General features: G+C 46.0%; 1 protein-coding gene across 3 annotated transcripts in view; it reads left to right on the top strand.

The window, feature by feature from the left end:
- SYNE2 (spectrin repeat containing nuclear envelope protein 2) overlaps positions 1-23,701 on the top strand; it is a 324,116-nt gene that overhangs the window by 262,168 nt on the left and 38,247 nt on the right. For all 3 annotated transcript variants that reach the window (XM_058655531.1, XM_058655529.1, XM_058655528.1), the window contains 7 exons: positions 119-213; positions 3,982-4,216; positions 6,986-7,180; positions 9,811-9,936; positions 16,217-16,372; positions 20,155-20,313; positions 22,032-22,198. In XM_058655531.1, coding sequence (XP_058511514.1) covers positions 119-213; positions 3,982-4,216; positions 6,986-7,180; positions 9,811-9,936; positions 16,217-16,372; positions 20,155-20,313; positions 22,032-22,198 — 1,133 coding nt within the window. The remainder of the gene's footprint in view (positions 1-118; positions 214-3,981; positions 4,217-6,985; positions 7,181-9,810; positions 9,937-16,216; positions 16,373-20,154; positions 20,314-22,031; positions 22,199-23,701) is intronic.

Raw genomic sequence — 23,701 nt, 5'->3', positions numbered from 1 at the left:
TGAAAGTTGATCGTCTCCTATATCCTCAGAAAGCTTAGATTTCATCGAATGTGTAAGTTCCAAATTCATAAAAGATGAATCTGCCGAGCTGATGGTTTCTGTCTTGTCTCCTGTGCAGATGTTAGAAGCCGAAGTGTCTGTACACCAGGCAGTTGCTGATACTTACATAACTCAGGCCTTGCAACTGCTGGACACAGAGGAAGTCAAGAGGAGGTAAGCCTTCTGGGACTTGGGAGTGTTGTGGCCCGCGGAGTTGATGCAGGAGTCCCAGCAGGCTACTGCCATGTGCTACTTAGTCACATCAGTAGCCTACAGTGCCTCAGTGGGTAGATCTCTGTGGGGCCAGACTGCTGGGATGTGGGGTTGCTATGTGGTGATAAAAACATCAGTGACACTTTTCTGTATGGTTGGTGTACTGGGTGAGTAGTCCATAAGATCTGAGAGGTACCCACTTGTCTGGGTGGACGTTTGGCCTGGCCATTAAGATGCCACCAGAGACCCCCGCATCCCTTCTCGATGTGCCTAAATTCAAGTTCTGGCTCTGCTCACAAGTCCAACTTCCCAGTGATGTAGACCCTGGAAGGCAGAAGGCCTCGGTCCAGTGCTTAGGTCCCTGATGGGAGGTGTGGGTTGGTTTCCTTACTGCTGGCCTAGCCTTGACCTCAGCAGACATTTGAGGAGTAAGCCAGCAAGTGGGAGATCAATCAATCAATCTCTCTCTCTCTCTCTCTCTCTCTCTCTCTCTCTCTCTCTCTCTCTCTGCATGTGTGTCTGCCTTTCAAATAAAAATTTAAAATACTCATCCCCAAGTTCATACTGGTATCTGCAAAAAAGTCCATGGAAAATAGACATTATAAAGACTGTGCAGATTTGAGAAACTTTTCTGTTCTTGAAATCAGCCTGTTTTTAAATCCATTCCGATTTCTCTTCTGTAGTATCCTCTCCTCTTGACTCTCACCTTCATGATGCTTTGCTATTTAGAGAATCATCTTGCAGGTGCTCTGGCTGGGTCACTGGGCAGTGCCAGTCAGGCCAAGTACAATCCCTCTCGGAAGCCTACTGTGGATAAGCACACTGCTGTCCCAGCTGGGACACTTGGCAGAGAGCCTGGAGGTGGTCTGGCCGCTGCCGTGTTTCCCTGACTGTCGTAACAGGGCTTGTTGTTTCCCCCCCACAACCCTACGTGTAACCCTGAGGGAATCTTCTTTCAGCCGAGATAGGCAATAGCTCTGAAGTCATCAATTCCAGCCAACTGCAGGATGATAGGTGATTTTGTTTTGTCCAGTATAACAAGGTGTGTGTTTTCCCATAGTTTCCTTTTTTTTTTAACATATTTTTATTGCATTTCCTTTTTTTAAAATTAATTACATTGCATTATGTGATACATTTTTTTATGCACTGGGATTCCCCCTGTCCCTCCCCACGCCCTCCCCTCCTCCCCCCCACGGTGGATTGCTCCACCTTGTTGCATTTCCATAGTTCAAATTCAGTTGACATTCTTTCATTGGAGGTATTTACCAAGCATAAAGTCCAGCATCTTATTGTCCTGGTAAGTTCAATGGTTTCTTGGTGAGACCATCTCTGTTCTGAAGGTAGAGCCGGCAGAGTATCATCCCAATCAATTAAAAGCCCCAACATAATATTTTCAACCATTTACAACATTATGGCATTAATTGACATGGTATTGATTAACCAGTATGTTAATAGGAAAATGCAGGTTCTCAACCACAACCTGTGACTTCATCATAGACATTTCAATTTTGGTTTACATTCAGCCGTGTTCTATACACCTTAAAATGGCTTAGATTGCTATTCAGCTGTCTCATGCCTATTTTAATTTTAGTCTTTAGCAGTTTATAGCATTGAAGCATGATTTCGCTGAACCTGGCTGTTTTTCGGGTGGTCTAACTCTATAATTCTAACAGGATATATGTCGGGCTTGGCAGCGTGGCCTAATGGCTAAGGTGCTCGCCTTGATCCCATATGGCCGCTGGTTCTAATCCTGGCAGCTCCACTTCCTCTCTATCTCTCCTCCTCTCAGTATATCTGACTTTGTAATAAAAATAAGATAAATCTTTAAAAAAAAAAACAGGATATATGTCAACAGTTTAGGTGAGCATGTTTAGGAGGGGTGTGCACAGAAATCTTCCATACCCCAGTGAGGAGTAACTAATCTTTGTGTCCCACCCAGTGAGTTATAAGTGCATCCCCGCTGACCGTTTCCTGTCTGTTTCTAAGCTTTCCTTCTTGTTCTCTATTCTAGTTTTGTTTGTTTGTTAGTTTTGAGGGGTTTCTGGAGCGGGGATCCAAAATTGGAAGCAGGCAAGGACCAGAGAAAGCTCCTCCCCCTAGTCCTGAAGGAAGTTTACTGTTCTTCTGTTTCTGCGGACCGCTCAGGGATCCTGGTTGTTGTTCCAATGACCTTGGATCCTGCAAGGCAGGATTTGGGCTTCTTCCATCCCATGTGGTAGATCCAAATGGGGGTGGGTGACCTCAGAGTTCTTGGCCTCCGAAGGCACTCCATTTCCCCGTGGTCTCCTTGGCAGTAGGGATGTAGTCCTCGGTGCTCGTACTGATAGTCCTTGGTGAGGATCTAGGAGTCTTCAGGGTTGGGATACAAGCCTCCTCCTGTCCGCCTGCTCCACTCTGGGGTCCGTCCCCCCCACCCCGCTCTATGCATATGACCTCCTGTTAAGAGGTTGTTAGGATTACTCCTGATTCCCCCATATGCCTTTGTAGTTTTGCTATTGTCTAATGCTAATTCGAGTCTGTTGTCTATAAGTTACCAGTTATGATCCTGATAGGTTATATTTCCCGTCTTCCTCACACCTTCTAGGGTGATGTAAGATTTCTCTGCTCTCCCTCCCCATTTCCAGGTATCATGGGGCCTTACAAGTACATTAGGTTTTACAATTCTTTGACATAGATCATAAGCAATCTGCCTCATATCATTGGTTACCATATATTCTCTCTCATATAAGGAAGCCAACATGGAAAGTGTAACTCCAACAGTCCAATCTATACTGTTTTTTTTTTTTCTTTTTTTTAAGTTTTTTTTTTTTTTGATTGTCTGTTTGCTCTTTTGGCTGTATCTCATATGTTTTGATGTTTTTATGTCAGTTTGCTTGCTTCCAAATAATCTCTTTTCTCTAGTAGAATTCGTCAAGTCCCCATGAAGTATACGATGGCATCACCTTTCCCAAGAGACTTCTGTGTTTCCTTTTAGTTAAGCATGTGTTGCTTACTCAGTGGCACATTATTTTATCAGGGTGCTGCAATGTGTTGTTGATGCTGTTGTTGTTATTGTTGTTGAGCTCGATGTGGCTGTTATGAAATGATGTCAATCCGAAAAACAGTAATATTATTTCAACCCCAAACAGCCTGTATCTCATGCAATAAGATACTGTGAAGTTCCCATAGTTTCTAAGGGTTTCATTTGTCTTGTGAAGAATGTTCTAGAGCTAAAAAAAAAAAAAAAAAAGCAGTCGGTAGGTGCAGAGTGTGTGTTCTTCATCACTTAAATGAGCTAGTGTACACCCTTCAATACTAAATAGCATTTTAAGGAGTCTGCCCACCTGCTCATTCACTCACTGTTGATCTAATTTATAGTTTACCCCTAGCACTTGGCATGTCTGTTAGAGCAGCTCCCACAAATGGGAACTCTCTCTCACTGACTCGCTAATTGATTGACAAAAATAGAAGAGGCTTCGGTTTGTTTGAAGACATGGTTTTCATGCGTGCTGCAAAATGCCAGCTAATGTGCAAATATTTCCTTCTAAACGCACCCACTAGCCCACGAACTGCCCATGTTGTAAGCTGCCTATCATGTTTAAGCCGACTGGTTTTAAGACTGGTTTTTCCTGCATGTAAATTGTGCCCATAGAGACTAAATCTGATCTCCCATTATCCACCTACTGTTTCTTTTTTTTTTCACTATACATTGATATCAGGATTCTCTAACCATCTCTTTCTTTCCCTCAGACCTGAATTTGTTTCAGAATTCTCGGAGCTGGTGGACCGCTGGCAGCGAGCTGCCCAAGGTGTCCGGGAGAGGAAGCGTGAGGTGGAGGGGCTGCTGCGCCAGTGGCAGTACTTCACAGCCTCCGCAGAGGGCTTGCTCCGCTTCCTGGCCGACACAGGCCACCTGCTGTCTGCCCTGGAGGGGCAGGACTGCTACAGCCTCTGCCAAGCCAGGAGTCTGATCCAGGAGCTGAAGGTACTGCATGCACAGCAGCAGTGTGGGAACCTCAGGGTGGTGGTTACTGGCAAGATTTCCTTCATCTCAGCTTTACGTTTTCTATGATGCCATGATCCAACTGCACTTTCTCCAATGAGAGGCCAGCAGAATGGGGTCAGCACACCCCACAGTGTGGTCCCTGATCTGTCGGGGTCAGTAACACAATTTTATCCATATTTCCAGGAATAATGAGGCCATCTTGGGCCTTTGCAGGAAGCAAGGGTGGATATAAGGGCTGGAGTTGAGCCTGGAAACCAATCCAGGTCTTAGGAACTGAAGTCCTTGAACCATCACTGCTAGCCTCCATGGGTCTGCATATGCAGGAAGTGAAAATCAAGAGGCAGAGTTGATATGGAACGCAGGCACTGCCACTGTGGAGGTGGGCATCTTAACTGCTAGGCCTTATACCCACTCCTTCATTCAGATGTCAGTTTCCCATCTGGAAATTGCCCGATGAGAAGAGTGAGAGTAGATGCTTGGGCCTATTCCACGGAGCTCCGTGCAGTGCCACCCTTCTGGGATTCTGTGCTTTCCACATCCACTCCTCCGGTCGAGAATGTTAACCTGCTCCACTCAGGCACTTTGTCAAGATCTGGTCATCTTGTATGGTCTAAGGGAAGAACCCCTGCTCTCAATGAGATGGTCAAAGTAAGACCAACACAACATCAGACTGCAGTAAGGCTGGTGTAGGTTGTGAAAACAGGCTGCCCGGGCAGGCACTGGGCCTAGTGGTTACCAGCTGATAGTCTATGTGAGGGTGTCTGGTGGGATTCTGGGCTCCAGCAGGCAGCAGTGATGACTCGGATTCCGACCAGCCATGTGGGAGGCTTGGGCTGAGTACCTGGCTGCCCGCTGCAGCCCTCTGGCCATCATGACATCTGGGGAGTGAACCAGAAGATGGCAGATCCCTGTCTTTCTGTCTCTGCCTCTCCATCAATAAAATTGCCCCCTTTTCTTATTTCAGTTTTTAAAATTTGAATTCATTTTTAACAGACTTGATGTGGTTTATAGGTAACATAGTGATCCTCCCTGCCTCCTTCCTTTGTCTGTTTTTAAGATAACATATCTTCAGTTTACATTATACTAGAAAGGCTTATTCTTTCACAAAGTTTAACAAGTGAAAAGCAAAAAGATCCTCATTAGCTGGGAATGTAGACAACAGCTCTAGACAATAATAGAGCATTGAAATGACCGTCTCGTCCATGTACAACATGTTTTATAACTATGCCAGGTCACTAAATCTGTACTAATATTACATCCTCAGCCATTAGTTTGACAAAGATGTCAAACAGTTCCGCAAAAACCACGTTTGCAGCTGTGCTGCCTCAGGCATCTCTTTTTAATACACTGTGGCTGTCCTATTAGTACAGTTGGTCTTACCAAAAGGCCAAGAAGCAATTGGCTAGCCTATTAGTGTTTATATACCCAAAAATAAGCTTAAACATATTAATGTTGTTTTATCTTTTTTTTTTTTTTAAAGATTTATTCATTTTATTACAGCCAGATATACACAGAGGAGGAGAGACAGAGAGGAAGATCTTCCGTCCGATGATTCACTCCCCAAGTGAGCCGCAACGGGCCGGTGCGTGCCGATCCGATGCCGGGAACCTGGAACCTCTTCCGGGTCTCCCACGTGGGTGCAGTGTCCCAAAGCATTGGGCCGTCCTCGACTGCTTTCCCAAGCAGGGAGCTGGATGGGAAGTGGAGCTGCCGGGATTAGAACCGGCGCCCATATGGGATCCCGGGGCTTTCAAGGCGAGGACTTTAGCTGCTAGACCACGCCGCCGGGCCCGTTTTATCTTTTTTTATTCTCACCTTTTTTTTCAAGTTTTTTTTAAAATTTATTTGAAAAAGTGGGTGGGGCAGAGAGATCTTCTGGTTCACTCCACAAATGCGCACAACAGCCAGGATTGGCCACACCACAGCCAGGGGCCAGGAACTCTGTCTACATCTCCCAGGCGGGTTGTAGGAATCCAAGTACTTGAGCCATTCTCTGCTGCCTCCCAAGCACATTAGTATGGAAGTGGATCGAAGTGGAGCAGGGCCCAGCGCAGTGGCCTAGAGGCTAAAGTCCTTGCCTTGAACGTGCCAGGATCCCATACAAGCACCAGTTCTAATCCCAACAGCCCCAATTCCCATCCAGCTCCCTGCTTGTGGCCTGGGAAAAGCAGTAGAGAATGGCTCAAAGCCTTGGGACTCTGCACCCATGTAGGAGACCCTAAAGATGTTCCGGGCTTCTGGCTCCTGGCTTCAGGTCGGCGACGCACCAGCTGTTGTGGTCACTTGGGGAGTGAATCATCGGACGGAAGATCTTCTTTGTCTGTCTCTCTGTATATCTGACTTTCCAATAATAATAAAATAAATCTTAAAAAAAAAAGTGTGGAGCAGCCTGGATGCTACGTAGACATCCCAAGTGGTGGGTAACACACTGTGCTACAGTGCCCACCCTCGCTCTCTGCTTTTAGGTATTTGTTTGCCATAATGTGCACATTCTATGCTGAAGAGTTAGAAAGAAGCTGTACCATAATCGTTGATATAAATGAGAATTTTAAGTCTCACTTGATAGTATCCTGTGTGTTCTGTGGAAGGCATTCCTTTGATATGAATGAATGTGTATGTATGTATTCTGATCAGAATTGTTTAGCATTTAAGAAAAGCTGCAAACATACAACTATCCAGCATCATTTTTAAAATCAAGTCAAAGGCTTAAACACATTTTAAAGCTTAAACTTTTTTTTTTTTTTTTAGAACAAAGAAATCCACTTTCAGAGATGGAAAACCACCTATGCACTAACGCTGGAAGCTGGAGACAAGTTGAAGAACATAAGTAACCTGGAAACGAAGGAGTCGGTGGACAGGAGCCTGAGCCGGCTGCAGACCAGCTGGGAGGATGCGGCTCTCCGCCTAGGGGAGGCCGGGAAGCAGCTCCAGGGCATGGTGCAGGTAACGCACACCCGCCACTTCTCCGCTCAAGTATTCAGATAGGAGTCTTCCAAAACTTTGTGGAAAAATAGAATTAGAAAAATGTCTAAAATATACAAATTCTGTTCAGAATAGGCATTTTCAGGAATTTTTGTGAAACACTGTCCCCTCCCACACAGTTCATGATTTTGGCTTGCTATGTGAAAATGAGAGTGATTTTAGGAAACCACGATACTGTCAATTTTCCAAGCAAACTCAGTCCTGCTAATCTGTGTCTTACCAGTTGCCTAAAGTTAGTAAAAGAACCATATAACCTTGCAAAAGCTCAGTGTTAAGTTTATAATGGTTCTGTTAACATACTGACCTAGGCAGCAGTAAATGTAGTCATATTCAATGAAAATTCAGTGCACTAGTTTAATATTCCACATGTAGTCTGTCCTTGGGTATAAGATGTGAAAATAAGCAAATACTTCAATTTTCTGCTTTCATTAGAGAATGCACTTCTGCACAAAAGTGAATTGTCCATCTAATTTCCGATTATACTTTCTTTTTAAGATTTATTAGAAAAAAAATATTTGTTTTTATTGGAAAGTCAAATATACAGAGAGGAAGATCTTCCGCTTACTGATTTATTCCCCAAGTGGCTGTAATGGCTGGTGCTGAGCTGATCCAAAGCCAGGAGCAAGGAGCCCTCTTCCAGGTCTCCCATGGGGATACAGGGTCCCAAGTCTTTGGGCCGTCCTCAACTGCTTTCCCAGGCCACAAGCAGGGAGCTGGATGGGAAGTGGAGCTGCCGGGATTAGAGCCAACACCTACGCCCATATGGGATCCCGGCATGTGCAAGGCGAGGACCCCAGCCGTGAGGCAACTGTGCCGGGTCCAATTTCCAATTATGCTTTTACGAACTGCAGTGATTTGTTCTGAGTCACTCTTGGGTTAAGTCACCATTGTATTGTTGGCTTGAAATGCCAAGCTATTCTCAAGGACCCCGAGCTGCTCTCAGCCTCTGGCCCTCTACTACACATTTTGAATTCTGGCATATTGTGTTTTTTGTTGTGTTTTGTTGTGTTTTGTTTTGTTTTGTTTTTTCTCTCTCCTTAAGGTTAAGTTGTGTTTATTTTTTGTTCTTTGATCTTACCTACTCCTAATCACTCACTCTCTTCTCATCTTTACGTGGACCAAACTAAATTGCTAGGCTTTCCAGAAATGCTTTCCTAAATTTAAAGTACTTGCACATGCTAACTTAGGGCCTGGGCATCGACCACGAGCGAAATATCTGAGTTTCACTTGGTGGCTGGGATATGTTGAGAAGTCATCAACTGGGGCCCGGCGGCGTGGCCTAGCGGCTACAGTCCTCGCCTTGAACGCCCCGGGATCCCATATGGGCGCCGGTTCTAATCCCGGCAGCTCCACTTCCCATCCAGCTCCCTGCTTGTGGCCTGAGAAAGCAGTCGAGGACGGCCCAATGCATTGGGACCCTGCACCTGCATGGGAGACCCGGAGGAGGTTCCTGGTTCCTGGCATTGGATCAGCATGCACCGGCCGTTGTGGCTCACTTGGGGAGTGAATCATCGGATGGAAGATCTTCCTCTCTGTCTCTCCTCCTCTCTGTATGTCTGACTGTAACAAAATAAATAAATCTTTAAAAAAAAAAAAAAAAGAAAAGTCATCGACTGGCAGATGCTTGCTGAACACCTGCCACGTTTGGTAAATACAGATGACAGCTTGTAGGAGAGGCGAGTGCTCACAGCTTTGCTTCTCTCTTGCTTGCTTTTCTTTGTTAAGTTTTAGATAGTTTCTGTTTCTTGGCAAATGGCCTCTCCTTAAGCGAGGTGTTGACACAGGCTTGGACCAACTCAAGTGTGTTCAGGTGTTATTGAGGACTAGTATTTTACTTTATATTTGTTACTTTTAGTAAGCCTAGGATTAGAAATTCATCAGTCCTGGTAAATATAGACACTTGAGAATACAGGAATGTGAGGTTTGAGGCAAACAGATGGTGAGACTTTTAAACTCATATCCTTGGGCCAGGCAGTGGTCTCTGAGGCCCAGGGTACCATATTAAGTATGATAGTAACACTTGTCTTCTGCGGTTATACTTGCGTTTCATGAAGTTGAAAAGGCTTTGTAAACCCTCCAGTGCCATAAGCAGAAAACTGCTCTCAGAATGGTGAGGAATGGAAACTGAAGGCCAAACATAAAAGCGTTACTAAGTCCACAGTGGAGGGACAATATAAAAAAAAAAGAGAGAGGAAATTGGCCAATGGCTTTTGCCTTGTAATGCTGCCATAGCATATGCCCAAGCCTGTGGATGCTCAAGGTTGGTCCTTTGCATGGCCTTTTGGGTAAGAATGTTTCCAAATCTAAAGCCGGAAGCAGCTTGAGGGTTAGGGGATAGGGGAGGGAAGGAGGGAGGAATACTCCCAAGCAAAGGCCAGAGTAGTGCTTGAAATGAGCCCAGACTGCGCTGTGCAGAGGCCCAGAGTCATAGTGTGTCCCAGCTGCCCTTGCAGAACATGGCATGTCGGAGGCAAGGCATCAGATTACCTCGTGATGTACCAAGATGCACTAAAAGTAGAAAGAATGTGTGGCTTAAACAAGGCATCGTTAAAAGTCAAGTCCTGACTGGTTTTAACATTGTCTTCCAACAGACCTGGGAGCAGTGTGCAAAGAAGATGCAGGAGTTGAAAAGCAGGTTGCAAGTTTGCAAGGCACAAAGCAGCAGCCCCCTTCCCGAACTTCATGAAGACCTCCAGAAAGAGAGAGAGCACGTTAAGGTACTGGAACCCCACGCGTGTCTGGGGCATCCCCTGGCTACGTTCTGAGTGCCTCGAGTGTGCAGCGCTTGCCTTTCTCATTCTTTGCCGAAACTCAGTTGTCGTGTTCAGTTGGAAAACATTGGCCCTGTCTTCCAATGCCGCATCCTGAACCCAAAAGAACTGGAACCAGTGGTTTTCATAATCCCTGTGCGGTGATGACCAAGACTTTCGTAACAATCCGCTGCTTCAGGTCTTGGGGCTTCCTGCTTCGGGTTTTTATTTCCAACTCTTCCTCTCCTGTGAACTAGGATGAGACTTCTCAAGTTACTTTAGAAGCTGTCCCTGGGGCGGATGTTTCACCCAGCAGTTAAGATGCTGGCCTCCTACAAGCAAGTGTTGGAGATTGGAATGCCTTCCCTCACCCGAGATTCCCTTTTCCTAATGCACACCCAGGGAAGAGGCAGGGATCACTGAGTATTGGGTCCCTCCCAGCCACTGGGAGAGCTGGAATGAGTTTTTGGCGTTCAGTGCCAAGACACATGGAGAGCAGACCAGTAGGTGAGAACGATCTCAAATGTGCCTCTCTGTCTTTCTTTCTGTGCCCTTCTCTGTCTCTTTCCCTGCAAATAAATTTAGAAATCAAGTTTTTAAAAGGTAAATTTATTCTAGTGCAAAAAATTTTTAATTTTTGCAGGTTTTTTTTCATTATATGCATTTTCTCTTGAGATTTTTTTTAAGACCTTGTGTGTAAGTCCCTTCCATAGTCAAGGTTATCAGACTTTCTTTGAATTAAAAAAAAAATATTCATTTATATGCCAGACAGTGACATAGAGAGAAGGGAAGAAGAGATCCTCCATCCCTTGGTTCACTCCACAAATGGCTGGAAAGGTGGGACTGTCCAGGCCAAAGCCAGGAGCCAGAAACTCCATCCAGGTCTCCCGAGTGCTAGGAAGGGGCCAGGGTACTTGAACCTTGTGCCGCCTCAGGCACATTGGCAGGGGGTGATCTGAAACTGAGCAGTCGGGACGCCTTTGTCACAAGCAGCGGCTTACCCTACTGAGCCACAGCACCAGCCTCCAGACGTTTTGTCTCAAACGTTGCCAGTCTGGAGGGTGTCGGTAGCGCTTTGCAGTTTCCGGGTCAGCTGAGCTGTTCTTCATGGCGGTGGTTCTCTTAGGTTTGCCTCTCTGTGAGCTGTCATTTCCTCCATTCATTCTTCTATTAACTTTCTGTGTTTTCCTTTTCCCCTCGAAGGAACTCCTGATCTATTCTAAATATTCCGCTGAGCGCAGACATTACAAGGGCTTCTCTTCACCAACAGGAGGTTTTTTTTTTTTTCATAGTGTCCTTGGCTTAGCAAAATGTGGTTTTTTTTATTATTATTATCTTAATGCAGGTGAATTTCTCAGTAGTTTCCTGTGCGATTGTACATTGTTTTTGTGGGAAATCTCCGTAACTCATATTTCCTTCTGAGTTTTCAAGTGTTCATTTTATATTTATATCATTGTGTGCGGAAGAAGTGACTGCATGTTTTAAGTGAAGACCCATTTTAAACTTCCATTCATATGAATGACCAGATTTCCTGGTGCCTGTTTAGTAAATAATTAGTGTTACATATCACCATCTCTTGGTTCTCTGTTGCTCTGTTAATTTTCCTTTAAAGAAAAGATTTATTTATTTGGTTTTTTGTTAAAGATTTATTTATTTTATTACAGTCAGATATACAGAGAGGAGGAGAGACAGAGAGGAAGATCTTCCGTCCGATGATTCACTCCCCAAGTGAGCCTCAACGGGCTGGTGCGTGCCGATCCAAAGCCAGGAGCCTGGAACCTCTTCCAGGTCTCCCATGCGGGTGCAGGATCCCAATGCATTGGGCCGTCCTCGACTGCTTTCCCAGGCCACAAGCAGGGAGCTGGATGGGAAGTGGAGCTGCCAGGATTAGAACCGGCGCCTATATGGGATCCCAGGGCGTTCAAGGCGAGAACTTTAGCCGCTAGGCCATGCCGCCGGGCCCTTAAAAAATTATTTTGCAGACATTTTTGAGAGATTTGTTTGTTTGAGAGTCAGGGTAACAAAGAGGGACAAATAAGAGATCTCCTATCCACTCACCAAATGGCTGCAATGGCTGAAACTGAGCCAGGCACCAGAAACTTCTGACTGGCTTCCCCATGTGGGTGGCAGGAGCCCAAGTGCTTGGGTCATCTTCTGCTGGTGTCCCAGGCTCGTTGGAGGGGAACTGGATCTGAAGCAAAGTAGCCAGGAATCACACCAGCACTCTGATATCAGACTGCTTGTCTCAAGTGCTGACTTGGCCACGACACTAGCTCCTCATAAAACTTTCCAGAAGATTCTGTCCTATAGGGCAGTTTGCATTTTTAAATAATGTTTAAACTTTATTTGAAAGGCAGAAAAAGAGAGAGGGGGAGGTTTGTTGGCAGAGAGGGCCCATCATCTGGTTCACTCCCTAATGCCTACAGAGGCTGCGCCTGGGTCAGGTTGAAGCTAGTAGCAGAGAACTTAAACCAGATCGCCCAAGCGGGTAGTGGTTCTTGACTCATCGTCGCTGCCTCTCAGGGTCAACTTTGGCAGGAAGCTGGAGTCAAGGTAGATACATGCTATGGAGTGCAGGCATCTTCATCGGCACCTAAACCACCCATGCTGCATGTCCAGCATTAGTCCTTAGTAACAGTCACATGGTTCTAAATGTAGAAGCTGCGGGCATAGCTGGTGTCCAGGCAGTTCAATCAGCTCCACTCCACAGAAGCATCCATGACACCAGCCTGTGTATTCTTCCAAAGATAGTCCAGCATACACACGCTGGCATTTATTGGTATGCACGTGTGTGTTTTGTTTTTTGTTTGGTGAGGGGTCTCTTGACCAATCGTAGGCTTGAGAAATAGGATCTGACAATTTATTGGTAATGGAGCCTGGAGGCAGAGGCTTAGCTGCTGTTCTGACACGGTGAGGCATGAGGGCTGTACAGGGCACCACGTTATGCAGCCAGGCCACTGGGAGTTTTTGATATTAGACGTTACAGGAACAATTGGAAACTCATGGTTATTTTTTCCATATAGGCAGTTGACCTGTTAAAATGAACATACAGGAAATGTAGAACGTATCTTTACTCTTTGACAATCGGTTTGACAGTAAATCCAGGGCATTTTTGTTTAAAGATAGAGTGTAGTTTTTGAAGTTATTTCTACAAAATCATCAGGTGTATTAAATCTGCCTCGTAGACTTGCCCCCTGCATATTGTTTGAGTCCTTAGTTTTTCAAATAACGTTTAGGAAAAGTTTACAGCTCTTGACCCCATACAAGAATATCCAAGAAAATTAATGGAGAATGGAATTAAAAGATCAGTTTATCTTGGTGAAAAAATTTTGAAAACCACATAGAGAGGAATCTTTGGAAATTTCGTAAAAATTTTGTACTGTGAAAAATGCATGCATAAATTTTACAGAAATCTTGCAACAAAATAAATTCATCTCTTAACTCCATTTTCCACAAGTTGTTTGGGAGTGCTCTTGTACTGCTGAATTGCTTTGCTTTGTTTTCGGACATCAGCGTGCTAATAGCTGAGGCCTGAACTCTGCTCTGGGCAGTGTGGGAGGTGTTGGGCATGCCTTGGTGTTGTCACAGTCTTCGCTGGCACACAGCTAATGTCTAATCTACCGGAACAACGAGTTAGCTGAGTAACCAGGCCGTGCATATCAGTGGCATGTGTGTGCCTGGGTAATATGGTGAACCTAAGAGAAGAAAACAGATGAGCTGAGCAAGCAGAGCGTGAACGAAGAGACCCTTACCCTGTGCTGTGACTCAGGGAAGGCTCCTCTGAGCCATTGATTCCCCATATGCAGTCAGACATTCTTTGGTGAGTTACCCATATGTCTTGTAAGACCAATAGCGTGAAGGAGCTGGCAGCATTCCCGGTCAATCAATAAAAATGCAAATTAAAAATCACCAGGAATCATTTCACATATTTAACTCACCCTTACTAAATGTAGAACTCCAGGCTGGAAAAAAGAAACATGGAAAAAGACAGTCAGTCCTTTCACGATGTATTTGGCAATGTGTGTTTATGTTCACTGAAAGTTTTCCCCCAAAGTGCCCATTTGGGAACTCTGTCCCTTTCAGCTGGTAAGTTTCCACACTGACTTGATTTAGTCCAGAATGTAGATGGTTGAAGGAGTTGGAGCTTGCACCTCTTGAAGCAGGGCTCTGGCCAGGCTCCACTTACTGGGCGCTGGCTGGGAAACACCATGCGGGGCTCAGAAAGTTTATAGCAAATGCATGTTGGGAACAAACCGTGTTTGGAATTCAAATTCCAAGGGTAGGGTCCCAGAACAAGCTGTTGTCTGAGCTCATTCCAGGGAAGAAGGGCGCGTCCATGCTGCCCACACCATCTACTCTACAGGAATCAAACTAGAACAAGGTGACAGGACCTGGAAATGTCACAGAGTGGTTGCTCTTCCGCTACAGGTGTTGTTTCTGCTTTTAAATTTCATGTATAATTTGAAAGGCAGAGAGAGAATTTGAGAAAGCAGTCCTTTACTGGTTCACTTGCCAAATATCCACCAGCCTGCCTGAGCCAGACCAAGAGCTGCATCCTGTTCCCCCACATACATGGTACTGACCCAAGCATTCAGGCAGTCTCTCACCACCTTCTCAAATGCATTTAGTAGTAAGGTGGGTCAGAAGTGGAACTTGAACTGGCACACCAGTATGAGAGGCAGGTGTCTGAAGCTCAACCTACTGTGCCACCAATAACGCTTGTTATTTCTGAACTCCCTGCCACCTTTGGACAGAAAGAGTTCTCTTGGCCATTTTATTAAGGGTAATTTCTTGCCAGCCAGTTGTAAAATCATGCCATTGTGGATTTTAGAGCTCTGAATGTCAGAATTAACACATTTTTATTGTAGCTGCCGCTAGACTGATTTCTGGTGTAAATGGCGTAGTGAGAAGGTACTACAATAAGTTTCTGGAGAAAATGGAATTTTTTTTAAAAAATCAGTGTATTTGTGTACAAGAAATGTTGAGATCTGTGCGTGGGTCTGTCTGCATGTGTGTTTCCCTGGAACTTTCTGAAAACCCTTGAGACTTTTAGATCTCAGCTCTTAACAAGGCGTGGGGACCTTTTACAAAGTGCTGAGAGATGAGGAAGGGTAGGGGGGGTGAAAACTTAAAGGACTCCTCAGTAGGGTCTTCCCTTGTCCTCCTCCTGTTGTGAAAGTTATTTTCTTGATTACCCCAAAAGTAGTAGTTTCAATTTGACAAATGCTTTACAACTAAATGGATGGAAATGCAGACCATATCATGAGAAGTGAAATAAGTCAGACCCAGAATGACAAATAGCATATGTTTTCTCTAATTGATGGAAGCTAATGTATAGAGAGCTTAAACACTGTGAGGGTGTCAAATCACTTGAAATATCAATGTTGCTTTGCTAAAACATACCACGTTCGTGACAGTATACCCTTCTTTCTCCATAGTAGGATTATTTGTTATGAATCCCTGTTTTTGTGACATTAATACCTATTTTCATAAAAATAATTTGTATATGTCAAAGTGTCAAAAATTAACTTTTTTAACTACAGAAACAATCTAATAATAAAGGGATGGGGGCAGCTAGCTGCTTCCACAGCCAGAGGCACCTGGCTGCTAACCCGTCCTTGCTAATTATGTTTGGGAACAGTTTCTTTTTCCCTCCCATCATACTCATCCTTTCGGGGAGTTTGCTAGAATTCATTTCCCTGGAGCAGAGGCTATGTTGGTGCTTTTCACAGGAGCACTGATGTGTTTACAAATGAGAAAATGAGGCTGTGTGTAATGGGTACTTGTGAAACAGTGGAATTAAAGGATATGTTGACCGTGGTGCAAGCTCTTCGTGGCACTCCATGCCAAGCTTTTTCCGTCAGACACATTTTCCATGAACTTTTCAACAACCACCCCAGTGCAGCCCATATGAATGTTTCAGGCTTTTAAAGTAAATGCATGCAGGAATTTTTATTAGACTGCACATATGCTAAACATCAGTGTCTGCGGTGATTTTAAGCTAGGATAATGTAAACATCGGAATAAATGATTTTGAGCCGGTGTGAATGTAGGAACGAAGGTGGCAAGGAATTTGCCTTTGAGAAAAAGGGTGGTAACGGACCGACCAACCAGGACTGCAGGCGCTGCCTAGTCCCGTGCGAGGTCCCTCCCCCTTTCCGGGCCTCCCCTCCCCCAGAGCCTAATCACACTTAGCTCTCAGGTTCACAGACCACAGCAGTCCCAGTGAAGTTGTGTTTCCCCGCAGGATCTGGAGAAGACCCTGGCAAGCTGGACTCAGCCCTGGCGAGAGCTTGAGGCCATGAAGGCGGACGTGAGCCGGCGCGCCCTGGCAGACGACGCGATGGTGCTGAGCGAGCAGATGGAGCACTTGCACAGACAATGGGACGATCTCTGCTTGCGAGTAAGTCAGCCCGCTGCTGGGCGCTGATTGAGCTGGTCCTGAGAGCAAGCAGGACCCAGAGGGAGAGGAGCTTAACTGTCCTGCACCCAGGAGGCCGCTTGGAGCAGCAGGAAGCCCCTGCCCACCCGGCCTCCTCCGGGGCACCTGGATTAGCTAAGTGGACCCTTTTGTTTCTGAAGCACTAAGCGCAGCCACACTGCAAATTTGCAGTGTTTGTGAATAAGTACCCTAAGTTGCACCAGCAGCTGTAAGGGTGAGCGGGGGCGTGGCCTGCACTGGGGGGAGGACAGGGGAAAACTTGGATGATAGTTGGAATGTGGAGATCTGTTCCCTAGCTGGCTGCTGGAGCACCTAACAGCAGAAGGCTCACTTAGTGCCCACAGGCCCGTGGGCATTCCCGGGAGAACTCTGCCCTCACCCGGGTGTCTCCTGGGGCTGGTTGATGGTCAGCTGCTAAGCAGCCCAGCATTTCAGCAGATGGACTCTGCTTGCTAGCAGCACAGATGTGGCTAGGTTCTGATTCTGTACCTGCTGGAGACAGGATCTGGAAAGGCGTCAAAGGAATCCAGGCATCTTAAAGACCTTTGTTTTAAGAACGCATACTTCTCAGGGAGATTAATCCCCTAATCTCTTTTGAAGGCGTCAAAAAGTTTGAACTTCAAGCATTGTTGACTGCATTTAGAGCATTGTTTTTTTTTTTAATACCTGTAGTCATGTGATCCCCGTAGGACTTGTTGAACGCGTTTTAAACAAACACTTGTTTTTTCCCCTATATTCATATTAAATGTTCACTCTTCAGTTGGGTTTTAAATGTTCCTTTAAAGTTGAAAGGAAATGTTTAGGACCCGTGAACAAAAAGGATCCTGGGAGGTGAGGTAGACGCCACACAGACTGGGGCCCACATGGTCCTAATTGTTTCCATCAGGAACTCCATAGAGGGAAGCCATGGAAAACGCCAGGGTTTTTAAAAACTAAGATAAATTGATGCCTGGAGGAATGTAAACACAAAACTTTTTTTTTTCCTCAGGGATAGTTTTTCAATCCTTTTTAATACATTGGCTGGGAGGATGTATAAGTATTGGGGTTCTTTGCTTTGTTCTGAAAACAGTAGAAGGTTTTGTTGAATGTAACAGGAGAATCTTAATGAATTTGACTTGGTTTCCCCATCTGTTGAATGAGCTGCTAAGAACTTTTAGCTAACTGTTCCCCACACGTGTGCGTGCACACACACACACACATACACGCATACATACACATGCATACACACACACTTTTATCTCTAAGGTTTTAAAGATTTTCAAGGCCTCGGAATCCTTTGGTACATGTAAGAGGCTGATATGCCTTGCTTAAACTTTTGTATTTATTTTTTAATTATGTGAAAGGCAGAAAAACAGGGACAGTGGGAGAAGCAGAGGAAGACATCTTCCATTAGGGCTGGGGTGGTGGCCATGCCAGCTAATGCTGTAGCTACAGTGTCGACATCCCATGTGGTACCCGTTCAAGTCTGAATGCTCCACTTCCATTCCAGCTCCTTGCTCTTGATCTGGGAAAGCAGCGCCGGATGGCCCAAGCCCTTGGGCTCCAGCCCTTGGGCCCCTGCACCCAGGGTGGAAGGCCCAAAAGAAGTTTCTGGCTCCTGGCTCTGGATAAGCTCAGCTATGACTATTGCAGTAATTTGGAGAGTGAACCAATACAAAGGAAATCTGTCTGTCTATCTCTCTTTCTCTCTCTCCATCTCTCCGTAAATCTGCCTGGCAAATAGAAGTAAATTTTTTTTTAAAAGATTTATTCATTTTATTACAAAGTCAGATATACAGAGAGGAGGAGAGACAGAGAGGAAGATCTTCCATCCGATGATTCACTCCCCAAGTGAGCTGCAACAGGCCGGTGCGCGCTGATCTGAAGCCGGGAATCTGGAACCTCTTCCGGGTCTCCCACGCGGGTGCAGGGTCCCAATGCATTGGGCCGTCCTCGACTGCTTTCCCAGGCCACAAGCAGGGAGCTGGATGGGAAGTGGAGCTGCTGGGATTAGAACCGGCGTCCATATGGGATCCCGGGGCATTCAAGGCGAGGACTTTTAGCCGCTAGGCCACGCTGCCGGGCCCCAGAAGTAAATCTTAAAACAAAAACCTTCCATTAATTGGGTCGGAAGGCTACGACAATCCAGGCTGGGCCAGGCCAAGCCAGGAGCCTGAAACTCCATCAAGGTCTCCTTTGTCAGTGGCAGAGGTCCAAGTACTTGGCGATCCTCTCTTCTTCCCAGGCGCATTAGCAGGGAGCTGAATCAGAAGTGGAGCAGCCAGCACTCAGAGTTGAGCTCCAGTGCAGGATACTGGCGCTGTAAATGAGGGATGGCCTATCCCTCTGTGCCATGTGCTAGCCTCAGGGCAGCACAACTGAGCCCTGGAAGAGGAGAAATCTTTGCTGGTGTCTACTTCAGAGTTTCTAATGTTTAAGGGAGTGTTTGAAATTGGCCTGCCTATGGCATATGAGTTTTGATAACATTCTGTTCATTTCCATCCAAAACCCACAGTGCATAATGCAGGGTGGGCTACGTGAATGATGGCATGGCTTTTTCTTGGTTTGCTTAGCTCTGATGCAACGTAAGAATATTTGATTGACTTATTTTTCCTGGTTCATTTGCTTGGTCCGTGTTTGACTTATAATGTGATCTAGATTATAGTTTTTAAATAGATAAGACATTGGCCTTATGTAGGTATAAGGAGTTCATTCATTTTCTTAAAGATTTATTTATTTTTTATTACAAAGTCGGATATACAGAGAAGAAGAGAGACAGAGAGGAAGATCCTCCGTCCGATGATTCACTCCCCAAGTGAGTGCAATGGCCTGTGCTGTGCTGATCCTAAGCCAGGAACCAGGAACCTCTTCTGGGTCTCCCACGCAGGTGTTAGTTCCCAAATCTTTGGGCCGTCCTCAGCTGCCCTCCCAGGCCACAAACAGGGAGCTGGATGGGAAGTGGAGTTGCGGGGATTAGAACCGGCGCCCATACAGGATCCCGGCACATTCAAGGCGAGGACTTTAGCCGCTAGGCCACGCCGCCGGGCCCTCATTCGTTTTTTAAAAAGATTTATTTGAAAGGCACAGAAGGGGGAAACAAGACAGCAAGAGTGAGAGAGGAAAGGGGAGAACATGGAGATCCACTCTCTGGCTCACTCCCTGAATGGGCCCAGTCCTAGTGCTGGGCCAGACCAAAGCCGCGAACCAGGAGCTTCTCCCAGGCCTCCCACGTGGGTGCAGGGTCCCAAGCACTTGGGCCATCCTCCGCTGCTTTCCCAGGCACATTAGCAGAGAGGACTTTAGCTAGTGCTCACATGGGATGCTAGCATCACAGGAGAGAGCTTGACCCACTACACCACTGCACTGACCTTGGATTTCATTAATTTTTAAAAGGGAAAGGATTTGACTGTTATAATTGCTACAATGGATGCTTAATGAAAGAGCAACTAACGGAAAAAGTGAGTGATACCTGGCATATTCATCCAACTTTTCCTGTTTTCATTTTGTATATAACTTGACTGTGATAGGTGACTATCAGGTAAAATGTAATTCTTTCAGGTACACCTCAAGGGTAGTCTTTTGCTGCTGCTTTGTGGCATTTGTCAAAGGTGCAAGGAATATCTGTTGATATTAAACCTTAGGTTTTCAGGGAGGAAAAAAATCGGCTTAGGTCTTAAGCTACTGATTAAAATGAAATTTGTGACCTTTTCTGATGGGCAAGAAAGAGAGAGGAGCTTTCTGCCCAGATACATTTTCCCCCATAGGTGGCCATGCGCAAGCAGGAGATTGAAGACAGACTCAATTCGTGGATCCTCTTCAATGAGAAGAACAAGGAGTTATGTGCCTGGCTGGTGCAGATGGAGAACAAAGTGCTGCAGACAGCAGACATCAGCATCGAGGAGATGATCGACAAGTTACAGAAGGTGAGCGGGGGTGTCCACGTGGATGCCATTCTCACCTCCTAGGAAGTCTCTGCTCCCTTCCCCGTCAGGCACCCGGAGGCACGTGTTACACATGTGTTTCCAGGAACGCCGCAGCGTTCTGAGGGGACTTTCTGTTTGATCCCTCCGAGATGAAAGTTGGAAACGTTTCAGAGAGATGGGGAGGTGTGAGGTCGTTTGAGGTGGGGCCTGCAGTGGGGACGTTCCAGGTCCAGCAGAGAAGAGGCTTGTAGCACAGTAGGCAGCCCTCGCGCTACGGACAAGTCAGGGCCACCCTGGTTTGATTTCTCTAGCTTTTTTTTGTTGTTGTTTGTTGGTTTGATTTTCATTTATTCATGTGAAAGGGGAGGGGTTGGGGGGAGACAAGGAAATCTCCCCATCTGTTGATTCGCTCCCCAGATGCCCACAGGAGCTGGAGCTAAGCCAGGGCAAAGCCAGGAGCCGAGCACTTCAGCCGTCGTCTGCTGACAGCCACACGTGTTAGCAGGAAGCTGAGTCACAAGTGCAGGGGAGCTAGGACCAAGACCAGAAGTTCTGAGATGAGATGCTGGAGGTGGCTTAGCCCACTGTACCATCTGCCCTCTAATGGTGGTTCAGCGTCACCCCCTGCCAAACAATAAGGCCAGCAGCAGTGGGGCTTGTCTCTCTGAAGTGGCCCCTCATTGCCACATGGGTGATGACAGAGTTGTTTTTTGATTATGATTTGTATTTGTTGGAAAAACAAGGAGATAGAAACCAAGATAGACACTGAGTTCTGTGCCTTGGTTCACTCTGTGAATGCCTGCAGCAGTGAGGGCTGGGCTAGGCTAAAGCCAGGAGCTACAACCACAATCTGGAATTCAGTCAGGTGTCCCACATGGATGGCTGGGACCCAAAAACTGGAGCCATCACCTGCTTGCCTTCCTGGAGTCCACATGAGCAGGAAGCTGGAATTGGGAGCTGAGATGGGACTTGAACCCATGCATCCCAAGAGACACCTTGTTTATGATTGTTTTCTAAAGATTTATTTATTTCAAAGGCAGAGCTACATGAAGAGGGAAGGAGAGGAAGAGAGAGATCTTCCATCCACTGGCCCATTCACCAGTTGGCCACCTTGGCCAGAGCCAAGCTACTCTGAAGCCAAAAGCCAGGATCCTTCTCTGCGTCCCCAGCATGGGTGCAGGGACCCTGGCGGTTGGGCGATTCTCCACTGTTTTCTCAGGCACACCAGCTAGATCAGATGTGAAGGAGCCAGGACTCAAACTAGCAATCATATGGGATGCCAGCCCTGCAGGCAGCAACTTTGCCCACTATGCCACAGCATCGGGCTATAAGAGGCATCTTAACCACAGTGCCAGGCACTTGCCTCAGTGGGAGCTTTCTTGAGACAAACGCCACACAGTCCACACTCAGGAACAGTTTTAGTGGTGTTGGATTAATTTAGCATTGCCCACTTTGTCTCAGCCCAGAGAAGACCTTCGTATCATGAGACAGAGGGGCTGTTGAATGAAGGAAGAGACTCCTACCTTACTCAGTATTGGACGTTTGCCCAGTGGATGTTGCTAAACATTTTAGCTAGTCACAAACGAGCTGTGTGCAGGCATGAGGATTTGTTTTGATTTTTCAAAAATTTTCTGAAGTTAATAATGGTGTATTTGTAGCTGGAGAAGAAATGAATTTGGAGTAGTCATTCAGGGTTGATGTGTTGGTGTCTTTGCCAGGACTGCATGGAAGAAATAAACCTGTTTAGTGAAAATAAGTTACGGTTAAAGCAAATGGGGGACCAGCTAATCAAGGCAAGCAACAAGACCCAAGCAGTGGAGATCGATGACAAACTCAACAAAATCAATGACCGTTGGCAACACCTTTTTGATGTCATTGGCTCAAGGTAAGAAATGGCCTAAAGGTTGTTGTTCTTCCCATCCAGGTACAGCAGTTACTCCTCAGAGCTAGTCAGCTGGGTTGAGCCTTCCTCTTCTTGCAGCTTTACAAATTTACAAATTAAGAGATGGTTTGGTAAAAGAAAACAAGTCAACATTCTTATTTCAGCATTATAGCAAGAGTGCATTTTAGTATATCCTGCTTTAATATTTTTCTTCAGTTTATAATTTCACATGAGTCAGGTTTAAGGTGCAAGGTGGAATTTTAATGGTATGTTTCAAAACAGCTGGAAAAGGTTTTGAGTATTTCCAACACAAAGAAATGATCAATGTTTGGGGAAAAAAAATCTACAGAATTCCAAGAAGGTAGGAGTTTTCAAAAAGTTCATGGAATATGCATATTATTTTTAAAATGCATGAACTTCAAAACTTGTCTGCATCAAAATATTTTACCCCATTGTCCCTTGAGCTTTTTGAAGTACATTCTTAGAATTCAGAGTAAACAGCATCTGTGAAGGGCATGGAGATTTCAGAAGTGGTGACAACAGGATAATACTAATAATGTTGTGACGGATGAGCCTCTTCCCTGTTGACGGGAGACCACGAGGGGACCTGATTCCATCAGCAGGGCCCCTGAGCTGAGTGGTGTGAGAACTGCAGGCAGGCACAAAGTCAATTACATTAATGGGGCATGTGTCTGAGCAGATGTAAAGCCAAGGGGTTTGAGCGCTCAGCTCATGTCTCCCGGGAGCGGTCGGTGGGAATTAATCTCACAGAAGGGCTGGCTTACCACATGGTCCTGAGTGAGGGGCTGGGGCTCATCACAGCTCCTGGAGTCAGGGAGGGAGACACGGATGTGATTACCAGCCTACGGGTGAAGTGACAAGAAGGCCCATGGGTGCAAATGTGGGAAAGGAAGCTGGCATGATGGATGGGTAGTGGCAAGGGCTTAGTGTTTATCCTAAGGCTTGGGACAGTGTTTGGGACGCCCACATTCTGTGTTGGAGGAGCTAGGGTGGAGTCTGGTCTCATCTCCCACTCTGAACTTCCTGCCATTGCACACCCTGGAGGCAGCGAGGACCGTGCCTTCCACATGGGAGCCGTGGGTTGTGTTCTCATTCCCTGCTTTTGGCATGCTCAGCCTTTGGGAGCACTTGGAGGGTGAACCAGCTGGGAGAAGATCTGTGTGTGTGTGTGTGTCTCAAAGGAAAGCAAGAACGTAGGGAGGTGGCTGGAGAATAACTCTTAATAGGTTATGAATTTCAGCCCAAGACTTGGCTCATTAATAAAATCCAAGTTGTTTAAGTTTTTTTCTTTGAGTCATCTTCCATTCACAAGCGGCCGTTCAGTCAGGACTGGGCCAAGCCGAAGCTGGGAGCCTGAAGCTTCTCTCAGGTCACCCACATGGGTACAGGGACCCAAGCAGTTGGGTCATCTTCTGTTGCTTTCCCAGTGCATTAGCAGGGACCAGGGAGCTGAATCGGAAGTGGAGCACCTGGGATTCAACCCAG

This window comes from Ochotona princeps, chromosome 26, assembly GCF_030435755.1.
Source record: "Ochotona princeps isolate mOchPri1 chromosome 26, mOchPri1.hap1, whole genome shotgun sequence".
Classification (NCBI taxonomy): Eukaryota; Metazoa; Chordata; class Mammalia; order Lagomorpha; family Ochotonidae; genus Ochotona; species Ochotona princeps.
Note: the sequence above shows the minus strand (reverse complement) of the source record. Positions and strands in the feature narration are given on the sequence as shown.